The 13,478-nt window shown below is 35.9% G+C and overlaps 1 protein-coding gene across 1 annotated transcript; it reads right to left on the reverse strand.

Annotated features, from left to right (window-relative positions):
- Positions 1-3,563: 3,563 nt before the first annotated feature.
- Positions 3,564-11,377, reverse strand: LOC106937768 (uncharacterized). The gene is made up of 5 exons (XM_015019444.1): positions 11,036-11,377; positions 9,627-9,944; positions 8,290-8,442; positions 6,438-6,484; positions 3,564-6,341 (listed from the first exon to the last, which is right to left on the reverse strand). Exons 1-5 carry the CDS (start codon positions 11,103-11,105, stop codon positions 6,174-6,176), a joined length of 756 nt encoding a protein of 251 aa, XP_014874930.1. The 5' UTR covers positions 11,106-11,377; the 3' UTR covers positions 3,564-6,173.
- Between the last annotated feature and the right edge of the window lie 2,101 nt (positions 11,378-13,478).

A 13,478-nucleotide genomic window follows, 5' to 3' on the forward strand; every position in this document is an offset into this window, starting at 1 on the left:
CCGAACCTGCTTAAAGCTGCAGCATCTAACTTAAAAAAATACATTTTACATACGTATTAAAACTTTGCTGTCCTAACATGAGACAGATAATCTCTAAAAAAAATAATCGCTTTCCTCCCTGATCTGCATAATTACTCCGCTCAGTCAGAAACAGCCAATCAGAACTAGCAGTAATCAGCTAGCCGCCATGCTATCAGGAAGCTTTCATTCAGTAACTCTGGATTGTTTATTGTAATGGATCCTGTTTTTGCCTTTGAATGTTAAGTTTTATACTTGAATTTTTTGGCAATGTTGAGAGGTTTTATTTTGGCTCTTTGCATTATTTAGCCTCTTCAGAGCCTTCATATGTTTTCAGTCTGTTAATATAGTATTATCAATAGCAGTACAATTTGCACAATGCCTGTTTTGTTTTTTTCTTGGAAAAAGTTATTAAAAACAAGTTTTTATCTAAATTAAGGTGAATCCATGGTTCCTTTTCCACATAATGTAACCGGTAGTGCTTATGATTAAAAAAATAATAATTATGTGATCGGTATCGGTGATCAATATCGGTGATCGGTCCTCATGGGTGATCGGAATTGGCAGGAAAAAACATGATCGGCACATCTCTAGTTCTAACATATGCAGATCTATGTTCACATCTCATTCTTAGTTTATATTGTTTCATGTGTGATTCGGACCTTGATGTGGTATCTGTTTACTGATACCACAGTAGAGCATGTACATGGAAAACCTCTATATGCTCCTGGAACCAGGAATGATTATGTGATGGAGTACAAAAACTTCAGAATATGGCAGAGTGCGTCTGTACACACTAATGTAATATAAAGTCTCACCATAGATAAGGGCAATATAAGCTTTGACCATAAGTCAGTGCTTAGTGATCAGGTAAATGATTCAGTTCAGTAACAAAGCAAGCAGAGTGGGCAGGACAGATCCACAGTCCATGAGACAGTAGTAAGTCCTCAGGTACAAATCTTGGTTTCGAGCCAGAGGAAGAGAAACTCAAAGAAGTGGCCAAGTTGCAGAAAGCAGGTCACATACACAACCGAGGTGGACATAAAAAACAAACAGGCTGTGAGAGTGGTTGATGAAAGACGATACACTGTAGGTACTGATAATATAGGTGGAAGCAATCAGCTATCGGACAGCCAACAAGACTAGGAGAGGCAGAGCAGGAGAACAGGATGAACCATAGCAGGAAGAGACAAGTGTCTGTGCCCTTTGCAGATTTACTGCATGGAAATTGTGCAATTCTGGTGTCACATAAGGGTTTTTACCTTATAGAAGCAAGGTGTCTTCTTCACCTTGCTTTTATTTTAAACTTTGCAAAGCCAGTTAAAATCAGATGTTTTATCAAAAAAGACTCATGACCATTTTATTTAATTGTCTTATGCAAAACAGATGACCTTTTCATTTCATTGTCTGAGATTAAATCGTACCACTTCCTGTTAGAGATCAGTTAAAATGGTATTTACCTTCTGACTGAGTAACAGGAGAGAGCAGTTTGCATTATAGTCTTTAATGCCATGACTTTATTAACCTCTGATTGGGTAATTCAAAATGTTTTTATTGAAGCAAATGATAGCTTGTTGAAGGGCAGCCACTGTTTAATGGCAATGTGACCAAACACTATTGTCATGTATGTAAAAATTCAACCATAAAATTAAAACTTTGTCAAAAAACTCACTCAGCCACAAAACCATAAGCACTGTAATCAATTGATGGTTTGTTTTGATCTGCGTTTTCATGACGGTTCTCTAGGTGTGATGAAAACATTATCTTTCCATGCAACCAATAAAAGCCCCAACTAAAAGGAAAATGTATTCAGATTTATCACCCAAAACGAAATATGCCCTCTGGAAATAAAAACTTTAACATCCTATCCTCTTAGTTACGACTTAAACAAGCAGCAACATGAACAGCTTGACTGAGGAAGTGTCACATATTCATGATTTGAATGCTGCTCGGTTGAGAAAATGCAGCAGTTCAGTTATGGTGAAGTGAGACCAGGCTTTTTTTTTTATTTTTTTTTTATGAGAAACCTTGATATACAACAGAGGTGGGCGTTGTGTTGTTTGCGCAAAGTGCAGGCACATCGTTTGTTTGTGTCGGTGTATAGAGTGCAGCATCCAGCATGCACACAAACAGAAAACAAAGCGTCTTTTATTTCCAAGTGGAGGAAGGGCAGCAGTTCAGCCACTAAAGTTGACTATCTGTAAAATCTTTCTGCCTAAACTGCTGAATAAAGGAAAAAATATTTGTGCTTTGTTTCTTTAAAACTGAATGCACTGCATGGAGTGCTCCTCTAAACTGAAGCAGCTGTGTCTGTGGCTTCATGTACTATGCCCTGCAAAACAGTTCAAACCACTTGAACCTTTTCACTTCATGGCCACTAACCCCAGCATAATTTAAAATTATTTTATGTTTTAGACCAACATGAAGTGAAACAAAAATGAAATATTGTTTTTGACAAATATTTCACCAAGAAAGATCTGAAGATTTTGCAACTCATCTAATACAGATTTTGGGGGGTATATCTGTAGCATCATTTGACATCAAAAGACTGACATTTTTGTTAATTCCTATTTGCAAAACCATTTTGGCAATTATTTGGCCACATGTTTTAGGTCATTTAGATCTTGCTAAGATATCCAGTAATGATCCATTTTCAGTTTTCTGGTAGAGGCTACCAGATTTTTTTTTAATGTTCTGGTATTTCACAGAGTTTGCAAATGCAAGATTCCAGGGAATTTGGAAGAAAAACAGCTCCACAACACAACATACTTGAGAGAGGTTATGAAGTGCTCTTCAAAATCATTTATTTTATCACTCACTCTCGATTGTTTGTCACAAAAACGCCCGATCTGAATGTCATCCTATCCCAAAGCATAATCCACCAGAAAGTAAAAAATAAGCCTACTTTTCCTGTAGCAAAAAAAGTCTGCAACATGTTTTTACACATCTTCACCAATGATGTTAATAAGTGTGCAGGGCCTGTGTCAGGAGTCCACTTCTGAAATTAATGCTGCTGCTTTAAAGCAATCCAGTTTTCTGAGTACTCAAAAACCAGTTTTGAAAACTGCTTAAAGGAAATGTTAAAAAGTTCAATACATGATATGGAGCTCAAAGCAGAAGTTTAGCCTAACAAGTCCACTTTCTTCTACCTCCCCCACCAAGAGTTAGATGCTAAAGTACAGCAGAGATCCTGACTAAAACACAGTAAAAATGTACCTAAAACTTTGACAAGCAGACTGGAAAGTATTTTTTCTTCTCATTGATATAAAAAAAAAAAACATTGAGGTGTTTTTTCACTTATAGCTTCATGATGTTACTATTACTGCATCAACAAAGACACATTTTCAGGTCTGACTTCAGCCTGTCTGACTGACACTGAAAGTTTCAGATGATTGACAACTGAAAAAGCATCTGCACCCGGAGCCATGTTTGCAGCAGCATGAGGGCTTTTCGCAGAAAAGCAAATCAGGTTGAAAACGTGACAACACAACTGCAAATGCCTAGATTCGATTTTCAAAAAATACACACATTTAGACTCTTAGGTTCAGATTATCGGAAACAGCAGCTTTATTAAAGGCAGTTTGAAAAACTGAGCTTTACAAAACTAGGAATACATTCTCACTGTCCTATTTGAGTTTACTGTAGCCGTAAGAGAAAAAAAAAAACAAAAATCTCCCATGAACAAGAAGAAAAAAACCAAATGCATTATTTCCAGTTTTTGTGACCACACACTTCCCCTTCTAAAAAATAACCAATATCCTGGATTCATGGTCAACTTACTTGTTTTCCACTAACGCATGAGTATCGTTACATATCCACAACAGCAGTTACTATATGACGAAGCGTTTCACAAAAATGAGATAAGCAAATTAGCACCAGGGATCAGAGAACTTTCAAGACCGTCCTAGGGGAAAATGACAGTAAGATAGTGTCAGATTGTGACTGCATACATACAAACTCCTTTAGATGCAGAGGAGCAGTGGAAACTCACACTTTTAAACCTGACAAGGCTGATCTGTGATTCTGTACACTTGGATTGTGTTCTTAAAATGGTTTCATTTCACCCAAAAACCCTTGAGGTGGTGAGTAAAACGGTGAAAAAAAGCTGTAGATACCACTGATGAAAAAGGGATTTAATTACTGCCTTTTAGATCGGATGTTGACAAATCCTTAACGATGTCTTAAAATCAAAAGTATTTATACTTTTATATTTACATTAAGAAATTCAGTATGTTTTATGAGAGCCAGATATCTGCATTGCTGTATGGCCTGATACGCTTGAATTTAAAATAATCTCTGGGGCCTGACTCCACCTTTTTGTCTTTACCCGTTAACAAACAACTAATAATCTGTTGCAAACCATTGATAGGTATTGTTTTGCATTGTTAGGTCTGATGTTTTCTGGATCAAAGAAAAAACTATGAACAAGTATCTACTGCAGTGACCTTCACACACATTGGCGCACCAGTTAAAAATGTGCAAACAACCAGAAACAACCACATTTTCTCAGAAATGTGACCCTATGCTGAAAATTTATAAAATCTAACCTTTAATCTTACACACTTATTAAAGATAGTAAGGATCCCATGCTAAGAAATATTATTATTGCATTATTGTATATCCCAAAATATATCCAAAAATAAACTCAAATAGGTTTTCTTAGAAAATGTAATCTCTCCTCCATGTCTTCTTATTTTTCAGGGTATGCATATGACACGACCAAGAAGCCCAGCTCTTGGTGACGCTTATGCAAACAACAAGAGAACATGCCCATAGAAGTAAAGCTCTTATTTCAGAGCTGCACTGATTCAGAGCTGTAGCAAAGACATCGCCCAGATACCCACAAGATGTTATCTACGTTTTAATCCTATATCTACAAATGACGTCAGAAAACACAAACATGTTTTTGCCTAACGCAGCAGAAACTTTAAGGGGAACTCTGTCAGATGATACCAAGATTGAGCCACTCCAAGCCGAGCGCTTACTGCCAATGAATACAAGGAGAAGCACCATGAATGATGTGGGATGCTGTGTGTTTGCTTTTCCTCCAGAAGCTTGGAACATGTAGCAAGAGTGCAAGACGTTATAAACACTTAGTAATAACTGCCAACGCTAAAGACAATACAAGTCATAAACTCCAGTCTGCTAGTGCTAATGTCTTGCAAAATTTGAATGCATCCCTGCTCCAACACACCGGACTCCTGTACAAGAAGCTATCAATAAATATCTGGTGGACTCTGCCAGAATGCTGAAGCAGTTCTTTTACTGGAAACATTTTCGAAAACATATATGACTTAATCACGACAGAAATTGTTAAACAGACATAAAATCAATCGTCTTCCAGGGCTTTTTCAGTCTTCAATTTCACTGAAAGCCTGTCCGGTGAACTGAAGAGACGACTCAAGAATATTATTTAGAGACAAACTGTGCAGATGGTAAAGGTCAAAGGTCCCTATCCCTGCATGTTTTTACTTTGTGAAATTTTATAGGAGAATCCTAAATGCTATTGGTAAAAGGGGGATGTTGTATAAAGTATTGTTGTGTCAACAGTTGTGCTATTAATGTCTTAAATTGGGATCCCAACCTCCTATTGAACAAAGATTTGAAATTGATTTTTCTCAATGTTTATAATTTCAAGGTTTCTAATCTTTTCAAGGTTATGTTTCTGCAATAACAGCTGATTTTATAAATGTGTTTATTTTATTTTATTTTTTTACTCTGTGCTCCGGCTCCCAGCAAATGTGTCTGTTCCCGCACTGAGTGGGCGACATTTAATCAGTCATATAAAGAACACCATTTTGATGCATTAACATTATTTCAAACATATTTCTAGTTGAGCTAATCTCTGACAACAATAAAGTAAAGTTCAAATTTTGCCAGTTTCACTAGAAATAAAACTATTTGGTTCGAGGAAATATTTGTTTGAGGTTGATATTTGTGGTTTGTCACAGTAACTCCTAGCATTTATGTGTGCTGATCACCCCACACACACAGTGATGTCTTTCATACAAAAACTGGTTCCCCTGACTAATATTGCAAAATGTGTAAATACAGTCAAAGCACAATTTATCATACATACAAGAAATATATTATTAGATTCTGGGGTATCAAAGTCTTTTACAGAAACTGGAAAGGATCTGAAGATTTACACCCGTTCATTTATTGGCGTTGGGCCTCAGCTTCTTTTCTGGGAGGTAGCTGACTGTGGCGTACTCTGTCTCATTGGAGCCCAACTCCACAGCTGATGGGGGTCTCTTTGGGAAGTCCAGGACGCTGTAGACCAGTGACTGGTCAGTCGTGCTAACTGACACTTCAACTGTTTCCTGCAAACACAGTCAGATATTAACTTACCGATTAGGGGAAACATGAAACATTTACTTTGACCCGTGTGCTCTGAAAGGTTTAAAAAATATGTGTACCTGTGTTGTAGGAGTTGAGGATCTCTGTGGTCCTTCTTGTGTTTGGTCTGCATTATGAGCACAACAAGGAAATGTCATGTTCTAAAATATTCCATGTAATAAGAACAATATTTTTCTCTTGACTGTCCATATAAAAAGTTTAGCTTAGATTACTGAATGGGTTCAGTAGGATAATTGAACACATTTTTGTCGTTTAGCTGGTTTTCAGCTGGCAGAACAAAACCAATAGGCTGACGACAAACTGATTTTGTTACGGGGGTGCAGGAGCCTTATTATAGCAGGGCTGGGTCTTCTAAGGGTTAAAATACACCCTTTATTTTTTGTGTTTTACTCCAACAACAAGGTTAAATATGGCATTGAAGTTATAAGTCGTTGGAGAGAATAAGCTATATTCCATTTGTCTACTGTGTAAACGTTCTTATCCTTCCAGTTGGTGCTAATTAATTGTAAATATAACTGATTTCTTTAGGTAAGTTTAGTTATTTTTGAAAATGAAGATAATCTTTATGAGTAACCCATTTTCAGAAGGACATGATTATAACAGCATGTGAAGTGTTTACTTTGCAGTGTGCTGTAAAATCACATGGCGCTATTAGCATAAACTAGTTGGTTTGTTAACACGACTGTATCTTCGTGATTGAATTGCTGATAATGACTCAAATCTTACAGTCTCAGAAAATGTGAAAATTGCGCAACAAATTTTTTGAAATGTTAATGTTTAGATGTTTTTGAAATAGTCATATCATTACTGACTACCAGAGAGAAGCCTGCAGACAATCATGTCACCCGCCACAAGGAAAATAAGATTTTAAGTTCATTAATGTAAACTGGTAGTTCACAGAGTGCTGTAATCAAACATATTAATGGGAAGTTGAGTGGAAGAAAAAAGTGGTAGGAGAAGGTGAAACAGCAGAGAACTGCAGGCTTGTCAAGTCCAGTCCAAAATTTGGGGGGAGCGTCAAAAGAAATGGACTGAGGCTGGAGGCTTTTCAGTTTATAAAAGACATAAAAATGAATGTTTTATTTTTAATAAGAACTAACAAAAGCAAAAGTGGCTAAACTAAATTTCCTGAGTTTTTATGCACAAACACAGCACATTAATGAGAAATCAGAAGGACACTTGATTCTTAGTAAAATTTAAAAAAACACAAAAACAAAATCCATGGCCCTGAGCAAAAGTTGAACCAGCCTGCTGTGATAAAGGAGTGCAAAGTCAGCAAAACTCTTGCATTTGTGAGCACGGAGGAGAAACAATCTTCATCAGTGGCTTCTGAGGTCAAGAGACTCAAAACTGCACTGATTCAAAGTAGGCCAAAAGGGGTTGCCTCTGAAATGACAGCACACTCAAGGTTCTGGTGTTTTCTTTTATTTTTTTTATTTTATTTCCACCACTCTCTCTGCGATAGTAGCTACCATTAAATTTGCATGCATCGAGGCAGAATTCCTCTTTGAAAAGTATGAATCATCGCGTGCATTAAAAGGATGTGAAACTGCAATCTGGTTTGCATTTTCAGCATCTAACCACACAATTGCAAATTTTTTTCCACCAAATAAACATTGTCGTCTCGTATGTGTGTTTGGTTGAAAAAAAAAAAAGTCATGTATATACACATTCCAGTAATCAGCAGAGGCCTATACACCAGACGTGGAACGCAGTGACTAAGAAGCAGTCATCATACCAAGTCAAACTTTGAGATATAAACTGGGATCCAGATGCTGCATATTTTATTAAAAACAACCCATCCCCAATTCTGGACAACAAAATAACTCATCTTTTTAGAAATTTGGAAAAATAAATCATATTTAGCAAATTGATTAATTAAGCAAATAAAGCAAAGCTTTTTCAACTTACCTTTTGTTTTTGGAAGACAGATGACCAAGAATGGAAGCAATGCAGCTAGCAGAAGAAATGGAGAAACCACAATAACTGTGACAATCTGAGAGGAAAAGAAACTGGAACTTCCATTGCTAGTTGTTTTGGTGAAGGTGCTCGTCTCTGGAGGAACTGTGGGAGTTAAAAGAATATGAAAATATTTACTCATCTACTATGAAAGAGAAGTTTTTCGTTATCGGGCTATTTTTAACAGAAAACACCAAGTAATGATTCTAGAAAAGACGCCCTGGATCCGAATTTAAACGTTGCTTTGTGACAACATTTGACATGCAGACTAATAATGCTAAATGTTCTGTTTCATTAGTCCTAAGCCTATTAGCTTTAAGATCTGTTCCACTTACCCAAATTAGTTGGTTTGACTAAATTATCCTTTTATGTAAAGGTTTACAACTAGGTTTTAACTGGTAATCTTTGTTTGAATTCCAGTTTAGCTTGAAACTGACTTGTTATTTCAAAAATCTGAGTGATGTCTGGCAAACATTTACATATTTATTGGACAAAAATGCTTTTTGAAGAGTGGCTAAAGGAAATTGGCCTTTGTGTCACACCATATTTATTCCCCAGGTAATCAGAAAGCTGTTGAGTTTAGTTCTATTGTAATCCTAATTTTACTTTTATGACTGTGTTTGGTTTTTGCCATTTTTCTTCCTTTATTATCAATATTGCATTTTTATTGAGTTTTGATATAAGTAGTTTTGATTTGTAAATGTTTGTGTGTTGCTGAAAGTCTGGGCCAGGTCTTTTTGGAAAGAGAGATTTTTAATCTCAATGAGGCTTATTACCCAAATAAATAAAGGTTACATACATATTATGTTGTATATTATGATGTAAATCTCAAAATAGTTGATTTTACATAATAATTCCCTTAAAAGAACATACAAGATAAACTATTATTTCTCAATATAGTTTTTGTCAATTAATGTATTTACTCAGATGAAAGGTTGGATTTTGCTTAATATGGCAGTGTGAGATTTTATTAAGACAGTTAAAGACTTAATAAAAATTAGTTTTCGTCAGGAACAGCTAACATGTGAAAACGAGCCATAATTACCAACGTTATGCACCAGTCATACACCCATTGGTCGGAGGTTTGAGTCAGCATATTATTGAAGTAACACAGGGGAAATAAATATGGAGTGGAAAGGGTGAAATGAAAAACTAAACTTACAGACTAGTGATATTCTAATGATATTAAACATTGAACTGCATCCACTTGTATGAAATAGTTGTTAATGATAATGACTTATGTACAGTAGTACCTTTTAGTGTAAGTGTAAGAAGGAGTGGGATCTTACCTGTGGTGGTTAGGTTCTCCTCTTGAACAATCAGCTTCACTTTATTTTTGCTAAGCGTTGTAATTAAATCTATGACCAAAATGGCCCAGTAAGTTTCACTGTGGTTTAGGCTCAGATTGGTGATGTGAAAATGTATGGAAGAATCTTCAGGGTAAATCTTAAATTCATTTTTGTAATATGGATATTCAGAGATTTTTATTTCCTTGTCTGGACATTTGTAGACAATAATGTGACTCTTATCTGTGATGGTTTTGTTAAATTCGAAGTGAAGCGAGATGTTTTGGCCGACGATCCCAATGACATCTGCATGGCTGGGGTCTGTAAACAGTAATTACAACAGACATTTATGAAGTACTATGAATACATATATAGCAAAACAATGTAAGAAGTGTTAGAATAATTACTTATACTTTGGTATGGATTCAAAATGGTGGCCTTTTTATTGTAAATAGTTACTGTGTTTTATTCTTCTTTGAATAATTCATATTTACAAATTTTGTTGACAATGATGGGATCCAATAATCAAATTAATCTCATAGTTAGAAATATATATCCTTTATCTATGAAGGCAAGTAAGACAAAATAAGTCAAAATTACACCAAGACTGTAACACGGTGGTTAAAACTCTACAAGAGCTGAAGGAAGAAGCTGAAAACGTTCTTCATATTTGTCTAAATTAATTTCTATATTACATTTTAAAACAAAAACAAACAAAAAAAAACTGATGGTGTGCTAGCTTTAATTGGTCGCCTTTTGTTTTCATCAGAAATATTTGACGTGGGGAATTAAAGATAGATGAAAAACAACAAACATATATTGTATAAAAAATGTTTTTGAAGCATGAGCCACAAATTTAGTTGGCTTTAAAAATCAAGAAAAAATAATTAATTCATATCAGTTTAGCTCATTTACATAGTGCCAATTTACATGTAAACTCAAGGCATAATTAAATATCTTGTAGGATTCCTTTAGAGTGGCTCGTATTGGTGTTTGACTTGTATTCATGCCTGAGTGTGGAAATATTTATGACTGAACACAGTAATGTAATTATTCCCCCCCAAAATTATCCAGTATAGCATTTCAGGTATGTGACATTCACATTGTCCCACTTTTAAGTCTATTTTCAGAGGTGAAAAACCGCAGTAGACGCCACAACCAAATTGTGAACACTTCCCTCAAGAACTACAATGAGGAATATATCTGTTGCACTTAAAGAATCACCATGTTGAATTAACAGAGAGCAAAAACGTTAAAATGTCAACAAATCCCTCCTTCACACACAATGTTAAATACATGAACAGGGGCAAAATATCAAATACGTAAATTAAGTTGTTAATCTTTAGAGAAAAATCCTAAAAACTTATAAAACCAAAAGTCAACCAGCAATAGTTATGAATAAAACATCTTACCATAGAAAACCATGTGAGCTGTGACGATTAAAACTAACCCAAGAGGCTTTGTGAAGCCGTTTTCAACCATGATTAAAAAACGCGTTCTGCTTGCAGGCCTGCCGTGATGACCTGTCCGATTTTTGTTCCTACAGATACTTTGACTGCCGTTGTTAACGTCCAACCTCAGCTTTTCTCGTCAAGTAGTAGTAGATTTTTATTTTCTCCTCTACAAGGAGGAAGCAGTAGGCAGGAACTTGCACAAACACCGACGTATATCAGCCTACAGCATCAGAAGCGCCTCCTGTTTCGAAGACTTCAAAGAGCTTCATGGACATGTGGTGTAGACTGTGTGGAGCAGGATGTCACGCGCATGATGTGAATTCAGGAGGAGCAAATACTTCTGTCAGGTTTCAGAAGAGAACCACTTAAAACTGACACATAGAAACCTGTTTTTTTTATATGGTCATTTTTCAATTGTCCTTTAATTAGAAACCTGTTCATAACTTGACAAAACAAAGCTTGGTGTAGATTTTGAAATGCAAATCTAGTCTTTCATTCAGAAGATAACTAGAGTTGAACCTACCCAAAATCAAAACAAGTCAGGTGGAAAATGATCTTAAAAATGTCTAAATTGAAAAGAGGGCAAAATCCTGGATGTTTTCTTTCCTTTGTGAGTCACAGTATAAGTTTTGACTTTGACCACAAATTATTACATACAACAAATTCAAAATTACCATTGCTTCTTTCTGTTTTACTTCACTGGAGTCATATTTTATAAGTAATCTGTTAAAATGGTATGGATTAATATTCAATTACAGCATTCCTATGAAGTGCAATTTCACTGTATATTATTTAGACTTTGTCTCCCTTTTCCCTCAGTTTCAGTTGCTCAGAATTTCCAAATTTCTCTTTTTAATAACTCTGACCTATGACTCATTCAGACATACAATTACTTATGAACCCAGCTGATTAATAAGTGTTCTATTTTTAAATATCAGAAAACTTAGCAAAGAACCACATATAAATTATTCTTCAGGAACCTTTAAATGGGGCTACAGAGTGATGCAGCTGCTAGTATTGTTGCCTTGCAGCAAGAAGGTCCTGGGTTTGAAACCAGGCCTTGAGTCTTTGTGTATGGACTTTGCCTGTTCTCCCTGTGCATGTGTGGGTTCTCTACAGATACTCCGGCTGTCCCCCACAGTCCAAAAACAAGACTGTGATGATGCTCTCTAAATCCTCCTTAGGTGTGCATGCACCGTGCATGGTTGTTTGTCTTGACTGTCTCAGTGTTGCCCTGGCAACCTGTACAGGGTGTACCCCACTTCTCGCCCATTGACCACTTGAGATAGGCACCAGCTCCGATGGTGACCCCCCACACCCCAGGAATAAGCATGCAAGATAATGGATGGATGGGTTTAGAAATTAGCAGTCTGTCAACTCAAAACCTTTTTTTTTTATTTTTGATTAATACCTCAGTTTACAAGCTGTTAAATAGTATTTTGACACCTGTTTCCCTCAGATTCCATAAAGGCAATCCTGGATATCTTGAAGATAAGACATTCCTTCTGGAGATTCTTTGCTTTATTTTGTCCTCCACTTGTCCACTTTCCTTGTTTATCTTGCTTAATATGCCATCATGGTGAGGTGAAGTTAATGATTGAAAAAGCAGTTTTCAGGACAGCACATTTTACAGAAAACCTGGACAACTAGTAAAATATTATAAGAAGGTTTAAATATTAAGAGCACAAAATTACAGACTGGTTGAAGATCTTCTACTAGCGAGGTGTACCTAATAGAGTGGCTGGTCAGTGTAGATTAGGGGATCTCCAGGCTGAGATCCTAACATGTTGCCTATCTTGAACACACCCAAATTCTTGCCAGGATCCTGTGCTACTTGGTCAACACTATGAAAATGATTAAGCAATATATTTAAGCTGTTAGAAACCTTTGTGAAACCAATGTCTGAAATAGAAGCTGCCTAATAAAAGTGATGATAAACTTAAGTGAAAATACAAATCACATTTGTCAAGCTGTAGTTTTTTTTCTGAACTGTAAAGCATTTTCTTCTCTTAAAGCAGAAAAAAACTTTTTTTTTCTGTATTTCTTAAAATGAAAAACTTTAATTTGGGGGTATTTCTTGGTGAAAACTGTGACGTTCAAACCCAGTGGTTTGTTTAAGGGCTCAAAAGGTTACTTTTGCAGATGTTTTACCACCTAACGTGACTTTCATATCTGATTACAAACCCACACATTCAAAAATAAGGTTGCTCTCATTGCACTAAACTGTAAACATAATGCTCAGTGTTTTCATATCTTGAAAACCAATCTTGAATTTTTGCTCATTTTATTTCCTGGTTTACATTTACTATGTTGTTTTGAAATATTTGTGGACATGGTGGAATAAAAGCTTCCTTAACATCCAACCACTTTTAAAATTAATTATGCTCATAGTATGGGCAAA

Source organism: Poecilia latipinna, unplaced genomic scaffold, assembly GCF_001443285.1.
Source record: "Poecilia latipinna isolate Pla-1442-1.1 unplaced genomic scaffold, P_latipinna-1.0 Scaffold81, whole genome shotgun sequence".
Taxonomy (NCBI): Eukaryota; Metazoa; Chordata; class Actinopteri; order Cyprinodontiformes; family Poeciliidae; genus Poecilia; species Poecilia latipinna.

What these genes read in the sequence shown, in the direction of transcription:
- LOC106937768 (XM_015019444.1), bottom strand. Translation starts at nt 11,105, where the DNA reads ATGGTTGAAAACGGCTTCACAAAGCCTCTTGGGTTAGTTTTAATCGTC. An exon ending in CTGTCTTCCAAAAACAAAAG is followed by an intron (nt 6,485 to 8,289) that starts GTAAGTTGAAAA and finishes CTCATAATGCAG; the next exon opens with ACCAAACACAAGAAGGACCA. An exon ending in CCTCAACTCCTACAACACAG is followed by an intron (nt 6,342 to 6,437) that starts GTACACATATTT and finishes CTGTGTTTGCAG; the next exon opens with GAAACAGTTGAAGTGTCAGT.